The sequence below is a fragment of the Dendrobates tinctorius genome, unplaced genomic scaffold, assembly GCF_039654945.1.
Source record: "Dendrobates tinctorius isolate UK_male_01 unplaced genomic scaffold, ASM3965494v1 ptg000063l, whole genome shotgun sequence".
In the NCBI taxonomy this organism is placed as follows: domain Eukaryota; kingdom Metazoa; phylum Chordata; class Amphibia; order Anura; family Dendrobatidae; genus Dendrobates; species Dendrobates tinctorius.
The window spans coordinates 4,549,883-4,575,114 of record NW_027361731.1 but is presented as its reverse complement, the minus strand read 5'-3'; the positions used below and the strand labels follow the sequence as shown (position 1 = coordinate 4,575,114).

The 25,232-nt window shown below is 43.9% G+C and overlaps 1 protein-coding gene across 1 annotated transcript in view; it reads left to right on the top strand.

The window, feature by feature from the left end:
- The window catches only part of LOC141094187 (uncharacterized), a 154,939-nt gene that overhangs the window by 19,021 nt on the left and 110,686 nt on the right, over nt 1-25,232 (top strand). Inside the window, 2 exon segments of the mRNA XM_073579945.1 lie at nt 2,586-2,676; nt 5,943-6,872. Coding sequence (XP_073436046.1) covers nt 2,586-2,676; nt 5,943-6,872 — 1,021 coding nt within the window.

The following is a 25,232-nucleotide window of genomic DNA, read 5'->3' as shown; positions in this document are numbered from 1 at the left end:
CCAAGGATTCGGGAGCGCCAGCCCCCCCCATCCTTGGGTCTCTGCAATATTTGCAGTCTAATCCTCAGCTGTTTTTTCCCCCCATACAAGATCCCTAAATATAGAATTAATGGTAGGGAACTAAATTTTGGGCATCCATATGGGGGCATTGTGCAGCACGTATATCATCTGGGGCATCAGAATCATCTTGATCAAATTTGTTCTTCCCGCTATTGAAAGATGTAATTTACACCACGCCCCTACTTTACTCCTTAACTTACCCAGCAGTGGAATCAAGTTCAGGTCCACATAGCTCAAGAGCGGAAGTGACACCTGAATGCCCAGGTATTTAAACTGTTGCACAACTGCCAACCTACTATCCTCCCCCGATATCAGTAGATCATCACTACTTCCATCCACCGCTAGAATATTGGATTTCTCCCAGTTAATTTCTAATCCTGATATAGTCCCAAATGTCTTAAGAATATTCATCACTCCCTGCAACGAGTCCCCAGGGTCCTTCAAGAAAAGCAACACATCTGCGTACAAGGCTATTTTTTCCTCTACTAGTTCATATATAAACGACCTGACTGAGACCGCTTTCCTAATTGTCTACGCCAGGGGCTCCACTGCCAACGCAAAAAGTAGCGGAGACAGCGGACACCCCTGCCTGGTCTCCCTATGGAGAGTAAATCTTCTAGACGTTTGCCTGTTAACTCTAACCTTGGCAGTCGGGGATGTGTGCAGCAGCCGTATCCACAATATGAAAGTCTTCCCAAATCCAAAGCATCCCAACACCTTCCAAAGATAATGCCATTCAATGCTGTCGAACGCTTTACCCGCATTGAGAGACACCACAACCCTACGACCCCTGTTGTCCGCCGGCAGCTGCAGATTCAAGAAAAACCTACGCAAATTTATCGCTGTAGACTTATTCGGCATATATCCAGACATATCATGGTGGACAAGATCCTGAACCACACTCGCCAGTTGGTTGGCCGGAATCTTAGCTAAAAATTACATCCGCCGTCGGCAACGAAATGGGCCTATAGGACTCTGCCAGTCCTGGGTCTCTACCCTCCTTAGGAATGACCACCACCACCTCCTCTCTCATGGATCAACGGCAGTGCACAATCCCCTAGCGCCTCCTCAAAGACTACCTTCAATCTAGGTGCCATTATCTCAACTAATTGCTTATAGATCTCACCAGTGAGGCTGTCCACCCCTGGGGCCTTATTGTTCGCCATAGACATAATAGCTATTACAATCTCTTCCTGTGTTGTAGGCTCTTTCAGTCTCCTTCTGTCGATCTCCTTGATACTAGAAAGTCCTGCTTCCCAAAGAAACCCCTCCGTATCCACAGATGAGTCCTCTGACTCAGAAGAATACAGCTGCTTATAGAACCGTCTAAACTCCCCCCAAATATCCTCCGTGTCCACTACCTCAGTTCCTTTATCAGTTTTTAATTTTATATACATAAGACGATTCTCTCTGCACCGCCGTCACTACTGATAACAAATGCCCCACTCTTTCACCTGCATCATAAAATTGTGTTTTCTGGAAAGCTCTCCTCCTCTCTGCTCTCATCATTTATGTACTGTATTGCTAACTTCTTCCTGAGCTTCCCTAAGCCTACTCTGACTTTCCACTGATGGGTATGCTATTATCTCCATTTCAGCCCTCTCCAGAGCCTCCATGACTTCCCGGTCTTCTGACCTAGTTTTAGACGTACATCTAGAGATCTCCCGAAACAAGATGCCCCTCAGAAATGTATTCATGGCATCCCACACCACCCGGCTATCAGCAATACCCTCATTAAACTGCCAATACTCTTCCATTTCCCTCTTAATAGTTTTCATATTTATATGTTCAAGCCATAACGGGTGTAACCCCCACCCATCCCCCTGCCTGGTCCTCCCACCTGTCCATCTGATAAACAGCTCTTATGGCTTGTGATCCGAGATCACCCTCGGGAGATATTCCACTCCGCAGACCTTTTGTGTCATTAATTCATTACCCAACGCCATATCGATTCGTGAGAGAGACCCATGGGTCACAGAATAGCAATTGTAACACACTTCACTTTCATTTCTTACCCTCCACAGGTCCATCATTCCAAGCTCTCTCATATAGCTCCCAAATGACATCAATTTCCTGATACCTTTGCCTATTCCCTGTTTGTCTATCCCACCCCTCATCTATAACATTGAAATCACCAATAATCAGCAGTGGTAATCCTGTACCCCGCTTAGATAATTCTAATACCTCCTGAATCTTTTTTCCCAAGGGCGGGGGTGGTATGTACATGGCTGCTATACATAGTGGTTGCTCGTAGATTTTACTGTGAGAGCCAGAAATCTTGCATGTTTTTAGGTGACCAAATACTTTGCAAAATAAATCTTGCCAAATCAGACCAGGTGATTTTCTGGATTTGTTTTCTCTTTTTGACTCTCATAGTTGTGGTCTACCTATGATGTCCAATACAGTCCTCGCTCCTCTTTTTAAGTGGGAGAACTTGCACAATTGGTGGCTGACTAAATACTTTTTTTCTCCACTGTAGATGTGTCTTCTCCATCTATCAGTAACTTTTACAATATTTTTTTCAGGGTGAAGATCTGACCCATAGTAACACTACAGAGACATATGTGAGGAATGATGAGAGGTGTAAAGAGGAGATTCCTGCATATGACTACCCAAGTGAGTAGTAACCACTAAATGCAGGGAAGTCACAGATTCTTCTCAGTCACCGGCTGTGGCTGCTTTATCGATGGTGTAGTCCAGTTGTATCCCAATCATGTGATTACCATTTTGCCTCTAGACCACAACATTCTCCTTCACCAAAAACTGTTAAAATGACTTTGGGCATTGAAAGCCCTTCTATAGGAATAACAACTTTGAAGATCCACCTACCTAAATTAGAAGACATTACCTGGCCAGAGCTGTAAACTTCAAAGCCAAATGACTGCGTACGTAGAATGTGCTGACAAGTTAGAAAATCACTTGCAGAAAAATATTATGATGGGCCTGTAAGAGAATGCGGCGGGTAATGATGCTGTTGGCTTCCTAGATCCCTGATATCTTATTGGATGTATCTACATTCTCTCCATTCTCTGCAGCTGAATGTGCTCATATGGTCCCTACAAGACCAGGTCCAGTCGTTCTGGATAAAATTCACTGTTATTGGCAACATTAAAGGGAACCTGTCATCAGGATTTCGCTAATTAAACTACAGGCATTGTCAAGTTGGCGCCATTACGCTGATTAAAATTATACTTTGGTTGGTGAAAGCTATCTTGTGGTGGTTGTTTAATCGGTATTTGCAGTTTACAGTTAATGATATGCTCGTGCTCCGGGCGGCCTGTTAGCGAGTCATTATTTGGTGATCTGTTCTCATATTCATCCTTATGGGCTTACCTGCATATAATAGTGTTGTCTTTGAAAAAAAATCTTTTTACCTCCAGCAAAATGGCAGAGGCACCTTACCTATTAATTACCGATAGATGATACTGCGTATGCACCACCATCTTGCTGGAGCCAGTTTTTTTTTTTTTTTTTTTTTTTTTTTTTTTTTTTTTTTTTTTTTTTCCCTTTTTATTGCTCCAGTAGCATCTATCTTAAAGCAATGATCTTAATCTGCACAAGTCCCACCCACTGGTGATCAGTGCTTGCGCAGATTGAAAGTATAGCTTGCCCATAGATACTACTGCGCATGTGCCGCCGTTGGCGCCATTTTGTTGGAGCAAAAAATAAATTTTTGGCTCCAGAAAGATGGCGGCGATGCATATACAGTAGCATCTACTGGCAACCTTTTTTCAAAGCCAACACTATTATATGCAGTATTTAAAATAGGAGACAAGTCAATGAAGGATCAGTGACCTGTCAGTTAAGCCCATAAGGATGAATATGAGAAAAGAGCACCAAATAAAGATCTGCTCACAGGCTACCCCGCAGCAGGAGAATCTCATTAACAGAAAACTGGAAATGTAGATTACACAACAATCACAAGATGGATTTCATCAACCAAGGTGTCATTTTAATCAGTATAACGGTGCCAACCTGACAGTGTCTGTAGGTTACTGTGCACAATCCTGATGCAGGTTTGCTTTAGATGTGGCGTGAGGGCCACGAGTGAATTTCCGTACAATAGCAGAATTTCCCTTTATCCTGACTTTCAATTTCTTTCAAAATCAACTAACTTCAAAAAGGATTGAAGTTGATGGCTGTAATATACATTTACAGTGGGAAAAAAAAATATTTGATACCCTGACGATGTTGCAAGTTTTCCCACCTACAAAGAATGAAGAGGTCTGTAATTTTTATCTTCGGTACACTTTAAATGCGAGAGAGTTTAAAAAACAAAAATCCAGAAAATCACATTGTATGCTTTTTACATAATTAATTTGCATTTTATTCATTTTAGTATTTGATACAATAGAAAAACAGAACTTAATATTTGATACAGAAACCTTTGTTTGCAATTACAGAGACCACTCCATTCTTCGTAGGTGGGAAAACTTGCAAAATCGTCAGTGTGTCGTATACTTATTTTCCCCACTGTATTCACGCCTGCAGGGGATGTGTTGGCATGGCTCGAGCCCTGGTTTCATGGATTCACTCCACGTCATAAATTAAATTAGGTTTTCAATCCTAAGGAATTCTTATTACTGTACAGTCTCTCCGGAAATGGAGAAGTTCTCCATTGTCTCTTCCAAATGCCTGAGATCTAAATTTACTAGATGTTCAGTGGTGTGAGATGGGAAGAAGAATAGTCAGATAGCCGGGTCAGAACCAGGAGGGCAGAGAAAATAGAAAATCGGAAGACGCAAGAGTAGTCATTAAGTGGGCCGGGGTCACAACAGGAGGCAAATACACAAGCCGGGAGCTGAGCACAGAGGACTGAACCTGAGAAGAACAAGCCTGTATCTGGCAGCTTCCGACAATATGCTTCAAGCTTTAGTTGGATGTGGTGCTTTCCATTTGGCTGAAGTAGGGAGCAGATTTCTTAAGCTGGACAGCAGGAACATCCAGACTGGATGTAGCTTCAGGTCCCAGGCACCCTAATCTTAGAGGCTGGATAGAGCCTCATCAACCAGAGCTTCTGGCTCTGACCTCTCCTCCATTAACAGCACCGCCTGCAGAATGAATAAAGCGGTGCCTGATGACAGAAGCAGACGTTGCAGGTCCCAGAGAAAATGGGATACATCATTTGCAGAACCCCTAGAATGACATGATGTCAGAAAACCAGAGCAATTGAAATCCAAATAAAGTGACTCCATTTTGGAAATTATAACCCTAAATTAATGAATCTATTGGAGTAGTGACTATTTTGACTCCACAGACACTTTCTGGAAATTAGCACGCACTGGTTGTTTGAGAGTGAAAATTGCACATTTGCCATTTTATTAACCAACACATAGTGCGCAGATTGTGCTCCAGGAGACACACACCATAAATTAAGTGGGTTCTTCTCACTATAGTAATTCCAAGTACATGGATGATAAATGTGGTTTTGGCACACTGCAAGGCTCAGAAATCAGGAGATTTGACTTTGGGAAAGCAAATATTGCTGGACTGGTTTATGGAAGCCATGTTGCTTTCCGAGAGGCTTTTGAGCCACCAATAACATGAAGACCTCTGTATTTCCATTGACAGATGATTAACCTGAGTGGTGACTTGTTTTTTTGTGAGATGAATAGAAGTTATTATTGGTATTGTTTTTGCTTACATAATATTGTCTGGTGGCTTTTTATTTCATATTTTTGAGGCAGAATAAACAGTTGAACACCACGGTCTACTGGTTCATACTATGATATTTACTACTAGACTGAACTGTCATTGTCTTAGTGATTAACTCAATATTTTTACATAGCTTGCCATTTTTTTAGACCGTGTAAGTAGAAATATTCAAAAACATAAATTTCAAGGATATTTTATTCAAAAATAATTAGTTTTATTTTTGGCAGATGACTGTGCCAGGAGATCAGAGGAACAGCTGACCTCTTCAGTTTTTAAATCAGATGATCTTGAGATCCCACAGAATACAATTGCCATTACTCCAGATATACCATCATCCCTTCACAGCAAAGATCTGTCATCTGATCCCATGAAACAGGTCAAATCTTCTGATTCATTACTGACTACTAAGGAAACTCAAAGTCACAAAATAAGCATTAAAAAACAAACTGCTCTTAAAGTAAAGATGCAATTTTCTCGTTCAAAATGTGGAAATAATTTTCCTGTTGAAAAGTCTTTTCTTAAACATCAAAAAAATCTCACAGCGGAGAATAGTTTTTCTTGTTTCAAGTGCGGGAGATGTTTTAACAAGAAATCAAATCTTGTTAGACACCAGAGAACTCACACAAGAGAAAAGGCATTGTCATGTTCAGAGTGTGGAAAATGTTTTAACCATAAATCAAATCTTCTTAGACACCAGAGAATTCACACAGGGGAGAAGCCTTTTTCCTGTTCAGAATGTGGGAAGTGTTTTACACGCAAATCAAATTTTGTTAACCACCACAGAACTCACACAGGAGAGAAGCCATTTTCATGTTCAGAATGTGAGAAATGTTTTCACCATAAAGCACATCTTGTTATTCACCAAATAACTCACACAGGGGAGAAGCCTTTTTCCTGTTCAGAATGTGGGAAATGTTTTACACGCAAATCAGAATTTGTTACCCACCACAGAACTCACACAGGAGAGAAGCCATTTTCATGTTCAGAATGTGAAAAATGTTTTAATCAGAAATCAGACTTGGTTAATCATCAGAGAATTCATACAGGAGAGAAGCCTTTTTTCTGTTCAGAATGTGGGAAATGTTTTAACCAGAAATCTGCTTTGGTTAGGCATCAGAGAATTCACACTGGAGAGAAGCCTTTTTCCTGTTCAGAATGTGAAAAATGTTTTTTGAATAAATATTCTCTTCTTAATCATCAAAGAACTCACATAGGGGAGAAGCCTTTTTCATGTTCTTAACCCTAGAATGCGAACCGGGGGCATTTTAGGCCCCGGCGCTTACTTTGTTGCTATTTTCTGCAAAATTACTTTAGTCAGAATTTTGAAAACTCTAGGTATTCCTCAAGTATGTCATTGTTGGTAATATCCAGTTGTTCATATAATTTTTTTGATAGGCATTTGGTATAACAATGCTTTTTTGGGGAGAACCACACCTGTACGGAATGGGGGCCTTTTAGGCCCCTGCTATTTTTATCATATACTCAACAGTGTTTGTGTCTCAAGTTACTTTATTTGTAGTGAAGGTTGCTGGTGAAGGGGCCAGGGGGGTGGATCATGCCATGTGAGGATATCACATGATTTTGGGAGGAAGTGATAAGGCCATGATATCATCTCAGGTTCTTCTGAACACAGCAATGAGCTGTGTAGAGAGTAAGAGTACCGTTGCACATAGCGACACACCTGCGATCCCGACAACGATACGACCTGGTAAGGATCGCTGGTGCATCGCTAAGAGGTCGCTAGTAAGCTTCAAACAGTCAAATTTACCCAACGACGCAGCAACGATCTCGTCGGGATCTCTGGTGCATCGCTTAGTGTCACACAGCAGCGATTCTGACGACTCCCGCCTGCGTCCATGATTTCTGAGTCGCTAACTAGGTCGCTCGTCGGTTTCAAACACAGCAATGCATGCTGGCCAGCGGGACACAAGCGATCAAAAAATGGCCCAGGACATTCCAGCACGATCAGTGACAAAGCAGTGGGGACCTGGTCGCTGCTAAGTGTCACACGCAATGAGATCGTTGGCAAGATCGCTGTTGCGTCACAAAATCGGTGACGCATCAGCGATCTCGCTTAGTGTGAAGTACCCTTAATGAGGACAGTATACACTGTGAGCTAATTGCTGAAGGACCTGTGATTATGTGATGTTGGGAGGAAGTTTGACTCATTTTCAGTCTTTGTTTCTATAAGAAGCTTGCAAAGGGTAGAGCTTGTGAGCCACAAAAATCCAGAGAATTGTACACCACCTAAAAGAAAGTATAAAATATAAGAGCAGCTCCAGGGCCAGGAGAAAGAAAACGAAAGCGTTGTTTCATTTGTCCAAGAAATTTCCTATCTAAAAAGGGCCACTTAATATGGTGGTTTCCGAAAAGAGCCACTCCTTGGCTGGGTTCTTCCCTGGAGGAAGATCTGGCTAGTCCCGTGTTTGAGACTCTTAAATGAGGCTCTACGGACTTTATTTGCATATTCGTATTTCCCAGGGCGCAATGCACCTAGGATTTCACTGATTGAGCGCCTTTGCCGGCTGCCGCAGTGTTTTCTTTGACTGGTCTCCCTGAGGTCAGTGATTGTTTCGTGATGTTGGTCTACTAGGCATTGCTCCCACCTAGTCAGAATCCTACTCCACACTGATGAGAGGCAACACCCCGATACAGCTGTCTGTGGATGGATACCTTGTCATATCTGTAATCTCGTAAAGAGCTGGATATTGACTTAAAGGGCCACTTAATATGGTGGTAATTATTTCCTTATAGATAGGAAAACTGAGCGATATTGTACCACTTGTGGGGAAAATGTCTGCAAAGAACATTCTTCAGAAAAGATAACGTGGGAAAATTGTTTGAAAGACCAAGAAAATTGAAAAGGAAAAGTTTGAAAAGAAATGTAGCTGCAGTTAGTTTACTCTAGATTTATATACCTTTGTGTGTTTTTGATAGCTTTGTTTGAAATTTGGAAAAAAAAATATTTTTTTATGTTTTCTGCAAAAAATTATAATTAAAATATTGTGCATTATTCATATCTTATTTTGAAATAAACTTGTAAAAGTTATTTATGTGAGTTTCTCCATATGATTTGCCCGGGGAATTAACCCCTTTACCCCCAAGGGTGGTTTGCACGTTCATGACCGGGCCAATTTTTACAATTCTGACCACTGTCCCTTTATAGGGTAGTAACTCTGGAACGCTTCCATGGATCCCAATGATTCTGACATTGTTTTCTCGTGACATATTGTACTAGATGTTAGAGGTAAAATTTAATTGATATAACTTGCGTTTATTTGTGAAAAAAAAAACGGAAATTTGGCAAAAAATTTGAAAATTTTGCAATTTTCCAACTTTGAATTTTTATGCCCTTAAATCACAGAGATATGGCACACAAAAAACTTAAGTAACATTTCCCACGTATTTACTTTACATCAGCTCAATGTAGGGACTAAATATTTTTTTTTTAATTTTTTTTTTTTTAGGAAGTTATAAGGGTTAAAAGTTGACCAGCGATTTCTCATTTTTACAACACTATTTTATTTTTAGGGACCACATCACATTTGAAGTCACTTTGAGGGGTCTATATGATAGAAAATACCCAAAAGTGACACCATTCTAAAAACTGCACCCCTCAAGGTGCTCAAAACCACATTCAAGAAGTTTATTAACCCTTCAGGTGCTTCACGGGAATTTTTTGAATGTTTAAAAAAAAAAATGAACATTTAACTTTTTTCACAAAAAAATTATGTAACGAATGGAAGCGGAGGCAGAGATGGTGAAGGTCACATTCGTTTTTTTATTTTTAAAATGGAACCTCGGGATCATGGTCCGGGGGGCTCCGAAGGGGGCGTAACTAGTGAGCCCCGGGTGCCCGTAGTAAAGCCCCTCAGACAGGACCAGAATGGAATACCCGGAGGACACAGGTGCTACCTCCAGTTAGACCCCGGACACCTGGCAGCTGTCCCAGCGGGAACAAAAGGGATAACAGAAGTGACAGCAGAGTCCGTAATGAAACGGGTCCTGGATCCGGGTAGTTGGTAAGTAGCTGGTTCCAGTGACCTTGACACAGTCCTCGGACTTGGATGGCTGTTGGTGGAACAGGATGGCTTTCGCCCATATGGTTGCAGATATAACCAGGATGATCAGGATACTGATATTCTGTGGAGACAGGTAGCATTAGAGAATGCACAGAGACTGCAGACGCAGCGCAGACAGGTTGGCAAGAGATCCGGATATAGCAATGATTAATACTCGTTGCTCCGGCGCTCTCCCTATGGAGGAGAGGCCAGAAATAGTAGCCATTGCACTGCCATTGGATAATTGCCCTTTTTGAAAAATGCACGCTGTCCCTTTAAGAAGGCAGGAGAGCATGCAGGCGTGCCCTAATAGCTTTAGTTACAGATCTGCCGACAGGACGCCAGGAGGTGGGGGCAGGGGAGGAGAGACCTGAATGCTGAGCAGCAGCATGAGACACGGAACCAGCTGCTGCCTAAGGACAGCGTGCGAGGCACGAGGTGAGTGCCCAGAATGGAGGGCAACGGTAGACCTGGACGCAGCGCCAGGACAGGGAACGGGTGTAGACCTGGGCGGGGCCAGGACAGGGACCGGGTGTAACAAATTACTTCAGGTCCAATTTTGTTTATTTTACCAAGGGTAACAGGAGAAATTGGACTGCAAAAGTTATTGTGCAATTTGTCCTGAGTACGCTGATTCCTGATATGTGGGGGGGGAAACCACTGTTTCGGTGCATGGCAGAGCTCAGAAGGGAAGGAGCGCCATTTGACTTTTTCACTGCAAAATTGGTTGGAATTCAGATCGGACACTTGTCACGGACGATTGTCATGTTTGGAGAGCCCCTGATGTGCCTAAACAGTGGAAACCCCCACAAGTGACCCCATTTTGGAAACTAGACCCCGTAAGGAACTTATCTAGATGTGTGGTGAGCACTTTGAACCCCCAAGTGCTTCACAGAAGTTTATAACGCCCGGGCGTGAAAATAAAAAAAATCATATTTTTTCCACAAACATGATCTTTTAGTCCCCAATGTTTTTATTTTACTAAGGGTAACAGGAGAAATTAGACCACAAAAGTTGTCCAATTTGTCCTGAGTAGGCTGATACCCCATATGTGGGGGTAAACCACTGTTTGGGCGCATGGCAGAGCTTGGAAGGGAAGGAGCACCGTTTGACTTTTTCAACGCAGAATTGGCTGGAATTAATAATTTTTATTTCTATAGTGCCAACATATTCTGCAGCACTTTACATTTCAGAGGGGACTTGTACAGATGATAGACATTACAGCATAACAATAATCACATAGATCATAACAGATACCAAGAGGAATGAGGGCCCTGCTCACAAGCTTACAATCTGTGAGAATTGAGATCAGATGCCATGTTGCGTTTGGTGAGCAGCTGATGTGCCTAAACAGTGGAAACCCCCCCCAATTCTAACTCCAACTGTAACCCCAACACACCCCTAACCCTAATCTCAGCCCTAACCCTAATGGGAAAATGGAAATTAAATACATTTTTTTTTTTTTTTTTTTTTTTTTTAATTTTATTATTTTTCCCTAACTAAGGAGGTGATAAAGGCAGGTTTGATTTACTATTTATGGCGTTTTATTATGTTTGGCAACTGTCATATGCTAAAAGACGCTTTTTATTGTAAAAATAGTTTTTGAATCGCCACATTTTGAGAGCTATAATTTTTCCATATTTTGACCCACCGAGTCATATGAGATCTTATTTTTTGCGGGACGAGTTGACCCTCAGAGCAGTGCAGCACATCGCGCTGCTTTGGGTATCTCAGGGAAACACTGCCCCCTCCCTACCGATGCTTCCCTAATCCCCCGGTACACGACCATGTTTAATCGCAGTGTGCCAGGGGTTAACGTGTCGGGGGCGGTCTGTGACCGCCCCTGACACATAGTGCTGGGTGTCAGTTGTGATAATCAGCTGAAACCCGGCCGTGATCAGCGGCACCCCCCCCCCCCACGGGAGCACTGCTGATCGCTTAGATGTACTATCCCGTCCCCGGTCATATTGGCCCGGGTACCGTGGACGGGATAGTACGTTTCATGTCAGCAAGGGGTTAAAAGGCACCCATTACAAAAAAGTGTAGATTTGTGACGTCACGCATTCTAGGGTAAATGTAGGAGATGCTTTACACGGAAATAAACATCAGAGAGGTCACACATGGTAGAACCCTTTTTCATGTTCAGAATGTTGGATATGTTTCAACAGAAAATTATATTTTTTTTAAAGGGGTTGTCCACTGCTAGGACAAGTCATTCCTTATGTTTGGCCTCGTTAAAATAAAAACATTCAAACTCGTTTTCCGTGCCAGTGCTGATCCAGCGGTGTTAGCACTTGCGTTACCAAGGCTTATGTGAGGTTGTTACATCACACAAGCCCTACGCCCAATCAGCGCCGGCTTCACTGTACCTGTCTTTGGACATATTGAACATCAACAGGAAGCCAGGGCTGCGGCTGCTCTCTGTATTTCTCCTGATGCTCTATTTGTCCAAAGGTGGATACAGTGATGCCAGCAATGATTGGGCACAGGGCTCACAAGAAGCAACAACATCACATGAGCTCTGGGAACACAAGTGCCGACACCGCTGCAACAGCACCGGCATGGGATTTTTGTTTTGAATAGTGGACAACTCCTTTAAATATCAAAAATCACACACCGAGAGAAGTCATTCTCATGCCTAGAATGTGAATTACTGGAAAATCGTATTTTGTTTACCATCAAAAATAGCTCAGACGGAGAGAAACTATTTATGCTATTGGCAAATTGTACAAAATCCTATAACAGACAGTCGTGTAATTATATGAGAAAGGAAAACTACTTTAGAACTTACCGTATTTTTGGGCTATAAGCCACAATTTTAGAAAGAAAAAACCTTACTAATAAGTGAGTGTGCCTTATAGGCTGGAGGCAGCTTCCTGTGACAGAGGCGAACACTGAGACAGTGTCCTTCCTGATCCGTAAGACAACTGTGCTCTCTATTCCAGCCCCAGACTTGTCTAAGGCTACTTTCACACATCCGGCTTTGTGTCTCCGGCGCCGTGCGGCGAAAAGCCGTAGGGGCGGATCCGGGATGTGCCAGAGACACCGGATGATTGTGTGGCCGGAAACGGTGGCGCCCAAATTTAAAAGAGCAGCGCGAGAATCAGTCTCTGTGCATGCGCTCTGAGAAAATCCGGACGGCTACTTTTTGCCGTGTCCGGCAAAAACCGGATGCGCCGCATACCAATCCGGCACGGTGCAGCGGCAATACAACTCTTTGGGACAATACCGGATCCGGTTGTTCCAAATTTCGCCGCATCGCGCCGTGTTCAAAAAGCCGGATGTGTGAAAGCAGCCTAACTGGTGCGGAGCAGGAGAGGAAGCTACCAGGACCTGCACAGATTCTGCTCCTCTTGAGTGAGCAGCTGAAGACCTTCCACCTGACTAGCTCAAGGTCCTTTCAGATCAATCACATGACCTGGAAGGAATTGCAATATGGAGTAATGTATATACAGTGTGTGTGTGTGTGTGTGTATAAAAATGTGCATATGTAGTAGAGCTGTATGTATGTAAGTGTGACTATTTACCCGAGCTGTGTGTATGTAAATGGCCATATATACAAGTGCTGTGTGTATGTAAATGTGCATATGTAGCAGAGCTGTGTGTATGTAAATGTGCATATGTAGCAGAGCTGAGTGTGCATGCACTGTCCATGCAGAAGTGTTGTGTGTGTGTGTGTGTTTATATGTACCCTGTAGATTGTTCATGTTTGTGCTCTAAACCTATGTGTGAATAAAACACATGGTGCAAATAAGTTCAACAATAGATTTATTACTTCCATATTCTACCCTAGTGCATTAAATTTGTAATATTCACTCCCCCACTTAATACCATCAGGGATTTTTTTCTAAACTATGCATTTTTATTTATAAACAAAATGTCAAATATTACATCATAATAACAATAAAATCATTGAACTTCGACATGACATTGTGTTCAGTATAATTCTTTGGTTTCCTGTTTACAACGACACAAGATAACCGTTATACAACACATTGTTGGGGATTATGAGGGAAATAGGGTGTGGTGTAGTGACCACTGTGTCCACTAGGGGGCGCTGTGTGGATGTCCCAGGAGAGTGGATGAATGGCAGAATACGGAATGGCTGTTATGTATCCCAAAGTGGGTGGCTTTGAGATGGAGACTTGCGTGTTGTTCAGCAATGATATTGCTGAGGTGTTGTTTCAATGTGTAAGGGAGAAGTCTCCAGGTAACACGAGAGATGGGCGGGCATGGTTACCTACAAACCCACCCAGGGGGTGTGTTTAAAGCACTGTTGGAAAGAGTGTGTAAATGCTTGAAGGACCTGTGATGAGGTCAGTCGTGACCCGGTGGGCGTGGCTATGGACCATATAATGTGGCCAGGGTAGGTCACAGGTGGTGAATGCTTGGACCCGGTTGGTCCAGTGTGGAAGGTCCCGCTGAGATGGGGCTTCCTGCCTGACAGCACGTGTGGACGCTGTGAGTAATGGCTGCAAGTGCCTGAGAGTTCCCTGGAGGGAATGAATGTCTGCAGTATGGAGAAGCAGCCATGAGAGAACCCTGACGGGTGAGATATAACTGAGGCTGAAAAGCCTGCGTATTGGACATAGCTAACAGAGTGAAGCTCCGTCATGGACGCTATGCTGTTTATATACAGTATTGCTGGTCATGGTTTATGATGTTTAATAAACCGCATGGACTATACTGCTTTATGGAAAACCTGTGCCAGATCTGATTTTGTGGCTGCCAAGCGAGTGATCCCCTACTTAAATGACAGCGCTACCTCACAAGGGTGATGACAATAAATCTGTATTAAAAGTTATATTCTGTGAGATTTCAACATTATATAATCGCAGTGTTCAAACAGACAGCCAAATGTTCATTTTTTGAGAAATTGCAATATATTGTTAGATAAAGATATTATTTTTTCTGATAAGCAATTTGTATTCATCAATGCGATGATTTTCACCAATGGACGGAATTTATGGATCTTCCAATAGCTCGCTACTTTAACTCTTGCTGCAATGATAATATGTACAATCGCTGTATGTATTTCATAGAGGAATATATCCAAGTCGATGGAAAGTAGTGCTTGTTGTTTATTTCTGACTAGATGGTGGCCCGATTCTAACGCATCGGGTATGCTAGAATATGCTGCACGCGCCATCTTCCTCCTCTGTGGTGACGTCACCGCTACCCGGTGTTCGGGCAGTATGGAGATTTCCTTCTGAACAGCATCTGCGTCCTGCCTTAGGCTTGCCACTTGCAGACCGGGGGGTTTTCGCCCTCCTCTGATCAAGTTAAGGCAGGGCACATCGTTGGTGACGTTCCTGTGGAGGATTGCTGCGGGCGCCATCTTCCTCCACCCTCATTGACGTCAGCGGTATCCGGGTCGGTGCTCAAATTATCTTGGATCTTCCTCTCTCACCTTCCTTCGGGATGTCCCTCATGGCCTGAGGGGTCTGCGATCTATTTTGGACTTTTTTTCACCAGGCACACTGCTGTGGACTGCTGTCTCCTCCTGCTCCCTGGCTTCTCCTCCCAGGCTGGTGACATCATCGCTGTCAGAGATATCCGTATCGGTGCTCATATTGTATCGGAACATCTTCTGCTGCCTTCCTTGGAGCTGCCCCTTGAGTGCTGAGGGGTCAGGAATTGGTTGTAACTTCATTTTCATAGGGCACACAGCCCTGGAAGATCTGCTCCGGGACCACTGATTTCTCCTGCTCTCTGGCTTCTCCTCCCCTGCTGGTGACGTCATTCACAGCAGGACTGCGCCTGTCGCTGATTGGTCGCGGCTGGTCGGGCGCGACAAATCGGCGACGCAGGATTTCCTTTACAGACAGACAGAATTAGACGAAAAATAGTAGATTATTAGAATACCACAGATTTAAAATTTTAGATGGTTGATGGCTTCCCATAGACGTCTAACGTTGTTGCCGTTCCACCATACAGTAGAGTTCAAAATAATAGTAGTCTATTAGGACTAACCAGATTAATCACTGATTTTAGTATAAATTATATTACCACATGTCAAACAATTTACCAGTTGGTGCAGAAAATTCTAAGAAAACCACCTGACTTTCATGATCTGCAGGTTTTTGAGTATGTATTAGAATAATTAATTGAAAGGGGGTGTTTTCAAAATAATAGCAGTGAGGAGATCAATTATAGAGGTCCATCATTCTGTGAGGAAACCGATGGGAATCAGGTGGCCCTTATCTAAGGGTGAAGCCAGGACATGTTGTACATGCATTTCTCCTTGAAAGCCTGAGAAATATGGGTCATTCGAGACATTGTTCAGAAGAACTGCATACTTTGATTAAAAAGTTGTTTGGAGAGAGAAAAACTTATAGAGAAGTTCAGACAATGATCGGCTGTTCAGCTAACAGGATCTCTAAAGGCCCCTTTACATTTAGCGATGCACCAGCGATCCCGACCACGATATGACCCGGTCAGGATCGCTGGTGCATTGCTAAATGGTCGCTAGTTAGCTGCCAAACAGGCAGATCTCACAGCGATGTAGTGACGGAGCAGCGGTCGTTACTTACCTTTCAGACTCGGCGATCCTGACGTCCTCCGTCCGCGTCCACGCGTCGCTCGTCGGCACCAGCAGGAGGCCACCGACGAGAAATGGACCCGGCCGATCTCACGCGATCAGCGACAGACAGCGGGGGAGCCGGTCGGTGGTAAGTATCACACATAGCGATATCGCTGCTGCGTCACAAAATTGGTGACGTTTTAGCGATATTGCTAGCGATATCGCTATGTGTAAAGGCCCCTTAAGGCTTTACAAACCAGAGAGATGTGGAAGAAAACGAAAGACGACCATTCGAATGGATGGAAGAATAGCCAGAATGGCAAAGGCTCAGCCAATGATCGGCTCCAGGATGATCTCAGACAGTCTCAAGTTACCTGTGAGTACTGTGACCATTAGAAGACGCCTGTGTGAAGCTAATCTGTTACCAAGAAGTACTTGCAAAGACCCACTGTTAACCCTCCGTCAGGAACCAATTGATCTGATAGGCACAGCTCTTTTTGTTTCATCTCCCCCCTTCTCACCAGATTGTCAGTAAATCCCCCTCCCCACAATATTTTCCTGACTTGATGCTTTACTAAACCTGATCTCACAGTTGTACTGCAGAGACTCAGGAGAGAAGATGTGACTGTGCTGGCTTCTCAGGCACATTGTTCCCGAACACGTCACACTTTATAAGGTTGGTATTTTATGTTTTTAGTCATCACAATTGTTAATTTAGCTTGTTTTATGAATAGATAGTGCAAAGTTTGTGCTTATTTCAGTGAAATAAGTAAGGTTTTCTTAAAAATGAAAGTGCTTCTCAGGCACATTGTCCACTAACACATATTCTATCTCTTGCTTCAGATTATCTTCTGAAATGGAGAGGAAAATGTATGATTTGTCAAAACCCCTTCTTGCTGATGAAGTGAAGATGCTGTTAGATGATGATAATGATGCAGACCCCACATGGCATGAGGATTTAGAAGAAAAAAGTGAGATTGATTCTCATGATAAGGTGGAAGTATGAGAAATTAATTCTGAAACAGAGCAAGATGATGAGAGTGATGAGGATGAAGAAGATATAGAAACATATTACCGTATATGCTCGTGTATAAGCCGACCCCCTAATTTTGCCACAAAAAACTGGGAAAACTTATTGACTCGCGTATAAGCCTAGGGTGGAAAATGCAGCTGCTACTGGTAAATTTCATAAATAAAAATAGATACCAATAAAAGTAAAATTAATTGAGACATCAGTAGGTTAAATGTTTTTGAATATCCATATTGAATAAGGAGCCCCATATAATGCTCCATACAGTTCATGATGGGCCCCATAAGATGCTCCATACAAAATGCAAGTAAAATTAATTGAGACATCAGTAAAGCATCTGGAAAGCAGACACAGAAGGCTTTTTAATTATGAATGTCATAATGCCATAATGCAACCTGCCTGACACATGCAAAAATGATGTGCAATTCTTGCTCTTTGCTCTGCAAATGTGTTTTTTTTTTTTCTGGTGAACCTTTAACATCTAATTCTGAATGAATATGTGTCGAATACCATTTTAAGTACCTTAAACTTAAGTATTTTCTCCTATATTTACTTTTTAACAATAGTTATGTGTTGAAAACTGGGGGCTATTTGGCGGAAGTTGTGAAATGTATGCACTTTTAGAGTTAGCACTTTTATGATAAGTAAATGTTTTTTTTGCACCTGATTATGTGTACTCTCTTTTATTACATCCCTATAAAGGTCACTGATCAATTTTAGAGTACTGAAATTGAGAAAATTAGATATTATAGGCATTTTCCTAGCCTGCGCCTAACAGGCGCTTTGTACCTGAACTCGTTAGTGAAGGCATTGCTTCTGACTGAGGGTTATAATATGACTGTACCTAACTCCACCAAAGCTTCAGATGTTGGAACATAGATGATAATTTGCTTTAAGACTCACTCTGTGTCTCAGCCTTTTGTGAGACTATAGACTCCTTAAAAAAAAATAAGCATGATTGTGAGGAGCTGGCCACTTACTAAAGAGTATTGGACGAATGGACGTACAGTGGAATCCACTGCTTTAAGGGATGCAGACTTTTTCCAACACGGAGCATAGGTTCGGTTGCGTCAACATTTTTGTTGTGTTTTATTAAAGATTTGCTTGATCATCAGTTCAGACTGAGGAATCAATGTTTCTATTCCGTGACAGTAAGCAGAGGAAGGCGTGCAGGCTGGATCTTATGCATACGTAAGCCAAACCCAATTTATAATCAAGGAACTCAATCATTCCATTGTTCTTCCAGCCAGTAATCTTATTGTGTGGATGGGGATTGTAGACCCATGGGGGCCGTCACTAAAAGGGTCTCACGTGCAGTCCCAGGTGAAGGGCTTGTGGAATATTCTAAATTCTTTGAGCTAAAAGCAAATGTTTAAGTGGGTGGGAGGAAATGAAGCCGCATGTTAGTAATGCAGTTGTAGGAGTGACGTTGAGAGGAGAGGATGTAGGCTGGGGTCCTGGAGCCATGGATGGATGACCTATGGAGTTTTGGACATTGGTTGCCGGCTGGGCTGAATCTTCCTGCTACAGTTGATGGACCTGTCTTCTGGATTTCACAAACTTTAGTAATAACTATTGCTCCGGGATACATGGATGTTGGATGTGTTATTTGTCTGCTGGAGGAGCCTGGACAGTGACTGGACAGGGCCAAACAAAAGTTGGGAGACAGTGAGCATCGGTCTGCTAAGGTGGTATGGAGACTACTGGCCCTGGGGAGTGGATCCTGTCTACTGAAGGTAATGTATTTTGGCCATTTACCTGGGTTTCTTGTAAAACCATGGACATAAGGAATAAAAAGCAGCATTGTTAACCTGCATAGGTGATTATTACAACCACAACTTCAGATCCTCACAATGATGAAACTGCCTTACCATTTTAATGGGAAGCAGTCAAATGTGTCCTCAGTGGGATTCTGATAAAACATGGATTCCAGCTAATAAAAAAAAAGAGCAACTAGAGTCTCCCATTTGCTTGAGCGGTTTGAGCTCCTTATCAAACAAAATAAACAATTTGCTTCCCTCCAGGTATACGCAGAGCTGCCTAAAGGCCCCTTTACATTTAGTGATGCACCAGCGATCCCGACAACGATACGACCCGGTCAGGATCGCTGGTGAATCGCTAAATGGTCGCTAGTGAGCTGCCACACAGGCAGATCTCACGTAGCGACGCAGCAGCGGTCATTACTTACCTTTCTGACTCGGCAATCCTGACGTCCTCCCGCCCGCGTCCACGCATCGCTCGTCGGCGCCATCAGGAAGCGCCCGACGAGAAATGGAGCTGCACGATCTCGCGCGATCAGCGACAGACAGCGGGGGAGCCGGTCACACATAGCGATGTCGCTGCTGCATCACAAAATAGGTGACGCTTTAGTGATATCGCTATGTGTAAAGGCCCCTTAACACTAGAAAGGAGCGAAGGTAGTTTCATAGATGAAGTACATGCAAATATTGTGGAATTTCAGGGCACCTACTTATCGAAGGAACCAAGTGAAAGCTTCTATTCTTGGTATTAGATATGGGGCCCCCTCAAGAAAACGACTTAAAATGTCCTACACTAAGGTTAATATATAAGGTGTAGGATAGGGGTAAAAATATCCTGGGGATTGAAAGGTATACAATCTATACTCTTTTATGGCACAAATATAACTTACCAGAGCTACAGAAACTAAAAAATGTGTTATACCGTGATGACTCTGGAGTGGACCCTCAAGGTTGTGGCACCAACCTTCCCTGGGCGAGCTGGCCTAGTGAGGCCCACCCCCTATACAGGGAGTGTCAGGGGCAAGCCCAAGGAGGTAAGATAACACGACTGCTGGAAACAGGTGGCCGGCTCACAGGAGACAGGAAATAGTGTGTTTGCAGGATGCAACGGAAAGTGCAAAGTGTGGCCTCAGGAGTACGCAGGGTATAGAACTGTACAGAGCGTGTACATGGCAGTGCGCTAGATACTGAACTGAGCTAGATACTGAACCGAGAGTACAGAGCAGATCATAAGTATGGAGCATGTGCCAGGAGGCACAGCAGGGCAAAGCACAGAGACAGGGCAAAAGGGCAGATGACCCGAGTACAGCGCGCAGCCAGGCAAGGAACCGACCAATCCAGGAAGCACAACAATAATCAGGCACCTCCCAAATGGGGAGGTAGCCTGATATAGCACATGATCACTTGGACTTCCAGGTCAGGTCCTCCAGGACGTAGAAAGGACGAGACCAGAGGCAGAGCAGAGAAGAGCGCGTGTGCGTGCAGGAGCGCAGCACAACTATGGGACTAAGTGCAAGAGGTGCATGTGCGCACCCGATGAGACCTCCGGAGTGGGCGCGGCCCTGGAAGAGGTGACGTCGGACCCGAGGCCCCACCTCCAGGTGAGAGCGGCGTGACAAAATGTTAGTGAGTGGGAGGATAGAATAGGCATATATGTTTGGTATCACAACTCTTGAGGGATGGATTATTCAAGACCTTGGAACAAATAAAGGCCGATTTTAACCTTCCACATGGGGTGTTTTATCAGTATCTGCAAATGCGTCGTGTATAGTACACAACTTAAAATAAACGCCATACTGATTGATAGACATCCCACAATAGATACCATTCCTACAGCAGTGATATAAAAGGTCTAATATCCCATATTTATAGGCAGTTACTGGCCCGACAGTTAAGACAAAAAGGGAGGAGGATGTGGGTCCCTTATCTGAGGAGCAATGGGAGAATTTTACACCTAAACTTTCCTTGTTCGAGTTACAGAGATTGTACCAAATTCTTCTCATCCATAGGAGATATAGATCCCCTTGTATTTTATTTAAAAATTGGACTATGAATGGATGACACATGCCATAGATGTGGTCACAATGATGCCCACCTGATATGACGTGGGAATATTAGCGACTACTGGAAGGGGGATCGCTCTTGTATTATCTGTATTTGGGATATAACTTCAGTTGGAACCTAAAATCTGTCTCCTAGGAGAGGACATAGACCCAGTCTCCCATATGGCAATAGCTCAAGAATATTATTTTAGCCAGAAAGTTGTTGGCTCTACATTGGATAGACAATTCTCCCCCAACAATAACAGCTAAAATCCAGGATAAATATCCCTCTATGCTTGGAAAGGGAAGCTTATATTAAAGGAACGCTCTCATATACAGTACATATGGGAACAATGGGTAATTACCCCAGGTATTGCTTCAGAAACCCTTCTCAGAAATCCTATACTGGACCGATTCTCCATTTCCTTACAGTAAACTGGGAATTTATATCCTTATACCCAAGGTGTCCACAGATAATAATTGTCTCAGACCACACAATTGCCCCTTCTTAGATCTATTCTTTTTCTTTTGATATCCCAATAGGGAGAAAAATAATCAGTCAGGAAGTGTTCAGATATTTATGTCTGTACAAATGTAAAATTACTATATCCAAAGCATCGTACTATAGAGCAAAATTGGGATTTATCTCATTGTAACCGGTTGTTGTATTGTTTACTGGTTTTTCTTTCTTTTTATTGTTTTTCTCATAATGTTTGTATAAAAAAAGCCAAATGTTGGTAATTCTTTGTGGTGTTCAATTAAAAAGTTCTGACTGAAAAAAGAAAGGAGCTAAAGTTGTGTGTTTTTTTTTTTTTTTCTTCCATGTTCACTAAATGCTAAAACTGACCGCCGATTATGATTTCTCCAATACCGAACGTGTATAGGGTTTTTTTTTATTGTAAGTGGTGAAGAAAAATGGTGCTATTTTCCAAGACCTGTGGTGTCTCCAGTTTTCAAGATCTGGGGCTCAGTGAGGGCTTAATTTTTTGTGTACTGAGCTGACGTTTTTATTAATACCATTTTGGGACAGATACGATGCTTTGATCATTCACCGCTGACCGGCGCTCATAGCAGATCGGCTATGAAAACTACAGAGGTCTCCTGCAGACTCCAGGTTGTCATACCAACCCATCGGCACCCCTTGATGATGTGACGGGTGCCGATAGGCAGAGACGCGCTTCCAGAGTGGCCATGTTAAATGCCGCTGTCGGAGTTTGACAGCAGCATTTAACATGTTAAGAGCTGTGGGAGATTGTGATTCAATCAGTGGCAGGTGGGGCACAAAACAGCTGTTTAGATCAGAGCAGGAGCCCGCATGGAGTGCAGGGACATGACCGATGATGTGTATACAGTTGTGGCCAAAAGTATTGACACCCCTGCAATTCTGTCAGATAATACTCAGTTTCTTCTAGAAAATGATTGCAAACACAAATTATTTGGTATTATTATCTTCATTTAATTTGTTTTAAATGAAAAAACACAAAAAGAATTGTCCTAAAGCCAAATTGGATATAATTCCACACCAAACATAACAAAGAGGGTGGACAAAAGTATTGGCACTGTTCGAAAAATCATGTGATGCTTCTCTAATTTGTGTAATTAACAGCACCTGTAACTTACCTGTGGCACCTAACAGGTGTTGGCAATAACTAAATCACACTTGCAGCCCGTTGACATGAATTAAAGTTGACTCAACCTCTGTCCTGTGTCCTTGTGTGTACCACATTGAGCATGGAGAAAAGAAAGAAGACCCAAGAACTGTCTGAGGACTTGAGAAACCAAATTGTGAGGAAGCATGAGCAATCTCAAGGCTACAAGTCCATCTCCAAAGACCTGAATGTTCCTGTGTCTACCGTGCGCAGTGTCATCAAGAAGTGTAAAGCCCATGGCACTGTGGCTAACCTCCCTAGATGTGGACGGAAAAGAAAAATTGACAAGAGATTTCAACGCAAGATTGTGTGGATATTGGATAAAGAACCTCGACTAACATCCAAACAAGTTCAAGCTGCCCTGCAGTCCGAGGGTACAACAGTGTCAACCCGTACTATCCGTCGGCGTCTGAATGAAAAGGGACTGTATGGTAGGAGACCCAGGAAGACCCCACTTCTTACCCCGAGACATAAAAAAGCCAGGCTGGAGTTTTCCAAAACTTACCTGAAAAAGCCTAAAACGTTTTGGAAGAATGTTCTCTGGTCAGATGAGACAAAAGTAGAGCTTTTTGGGCAAAGGCATAAACATAGAGTTTAAAGGAGAAAAAAATAGGCATTCAAAGAAAAGAACACGGTCCCTACAGTCAAACATGGCGGAGGTTCCCTGATGTTTTGGGGTTGCTTTGCTGGACTGGTTGACCGTGTTCATGGCATTATGAAGTCTGAAGACTACCAACAAATTTTGCAGCATAATGTAGGGCCCAGTGTGAGAAAGCTGGGTCTCCCTCAGAGGTGATAGGTCTTCCAGCAGGACAATGACCCAAAGCACACTTCAAAAAGCACTAGACAATGGTTTGAGAGAAAACACTGGCGACTTCTAAGGTGGCCAGCAATGAGTCCAGACCTGAATCTCATAGAACACCTGTGGAGAGATCTAAAAATGGCAATTTGGAGAAGGCACCCTTCAAATATCAGGGACCTGGAGCAGTTTGCCAAAGAAGAATGGTCTAAAATTCCAGCAGAGCATTGTAAGAAACTCATTGATGGTTACCGGAAGCGGTTGGTGGCAGTTATTTTGGCTAAAGGTTGTGCAACCAAGTACTAAGCTGAGGGTGCCAATACTTTTGTCTGGCCCATTTTGGGAGTTTTGTGTGAAATGATCAATGTTTTGCTTTTTGCTTCATTCTCTTTTGTGTTTTTTCATTAAGACAAATTAAATGAAGATAATAATACCAAAGAATTTGTGTTTGCAATCATTTTCAGGAAGAAACTGAGTATTATCTGACAGAATTGCAGGGGTGTCAATACTTTTGGCCACAACTGTATGTATCATCACTCATTAAGAAGTTAATGTTATCAATATTTTGTGCGGGAAAAGTCCGACCGCAGTTTTACCTTGTGTCAGTTCTACAGTGTGAGAGAGCTGCGGGGTCTGTGACTGAAGCTGGGGGTATAAAGTGTACACAGAGGGGTCCGCATACACAGGGCTCCATACAACTTGTACACACGCGCAGCTCCACTCCCTACACCTTGTACACACGCGCTGCTCGACTCCATACACCTCGTACACGCGCGGCTCCGCTCTGCACACCTCGTACACGCGCGGCTCCGCTCTGCACACCTCGTACACGCGCGGCTCCGCTCTGCACACCTCGTACACGCGCGGCTCCGCTCTGCACACCTCGTACACGCGCGGCTCCGCTCTGCACACCTCGTACACGCGCGGCTCCGCTCTGCACACCTCGTACACGCGCGGCTCCGCTCTGCACACCTCGTACACGCGCGGCTCCGCTCTGCACACCTCGTACACGCGCGGCTCCGCTCTGCACACCTCGTACACGCGCGGCTCCGCTCTGCACACCTCGTACACGCGCGGCTCCGCTCTGCACACCTCGTACACGCGCGGTTCCGCTCTGCACACCTCGTACACGCGCGGTTCCGCTCCGTACACCTAGTACACAAGGCTCCGCTCCGTACACACATGGCTCCGCACACCTCGTACACACGCGGCTCCGCTCCGTACAGCTCGTACACACGCGGCTCCGCTCCGTACACCTCGTACACACGCGGCTCCGCTCCGTACACCTCGTACACACGCGGCTCCGCTCCGTACACCTCGTACACACGCGGCTCCGCTCCGTACACCTCGTACACACGCGGCTCCGCTCCGTACACCTCGTACACACACGGCTCCGCTCCGTACACCTCGTACACACACGGCTCCGCTCCTTACACCTCGTACACGGCTCCGGTCTGTACACCTCGTACACACACGGCTCCGCTCCGTACACCTCGTACACATACGGCTCCGCTCCGTACACCTCGTACACACATGGCTCTGCTCCGTACACCTCGTACACAGGCGGCTCCGCTCCTTACACCTCGTACACACGCGGCTCTGCTCCGTACACCTCGTACACACGCGGCTCCGCTTCTTACACCTCGCGCACAC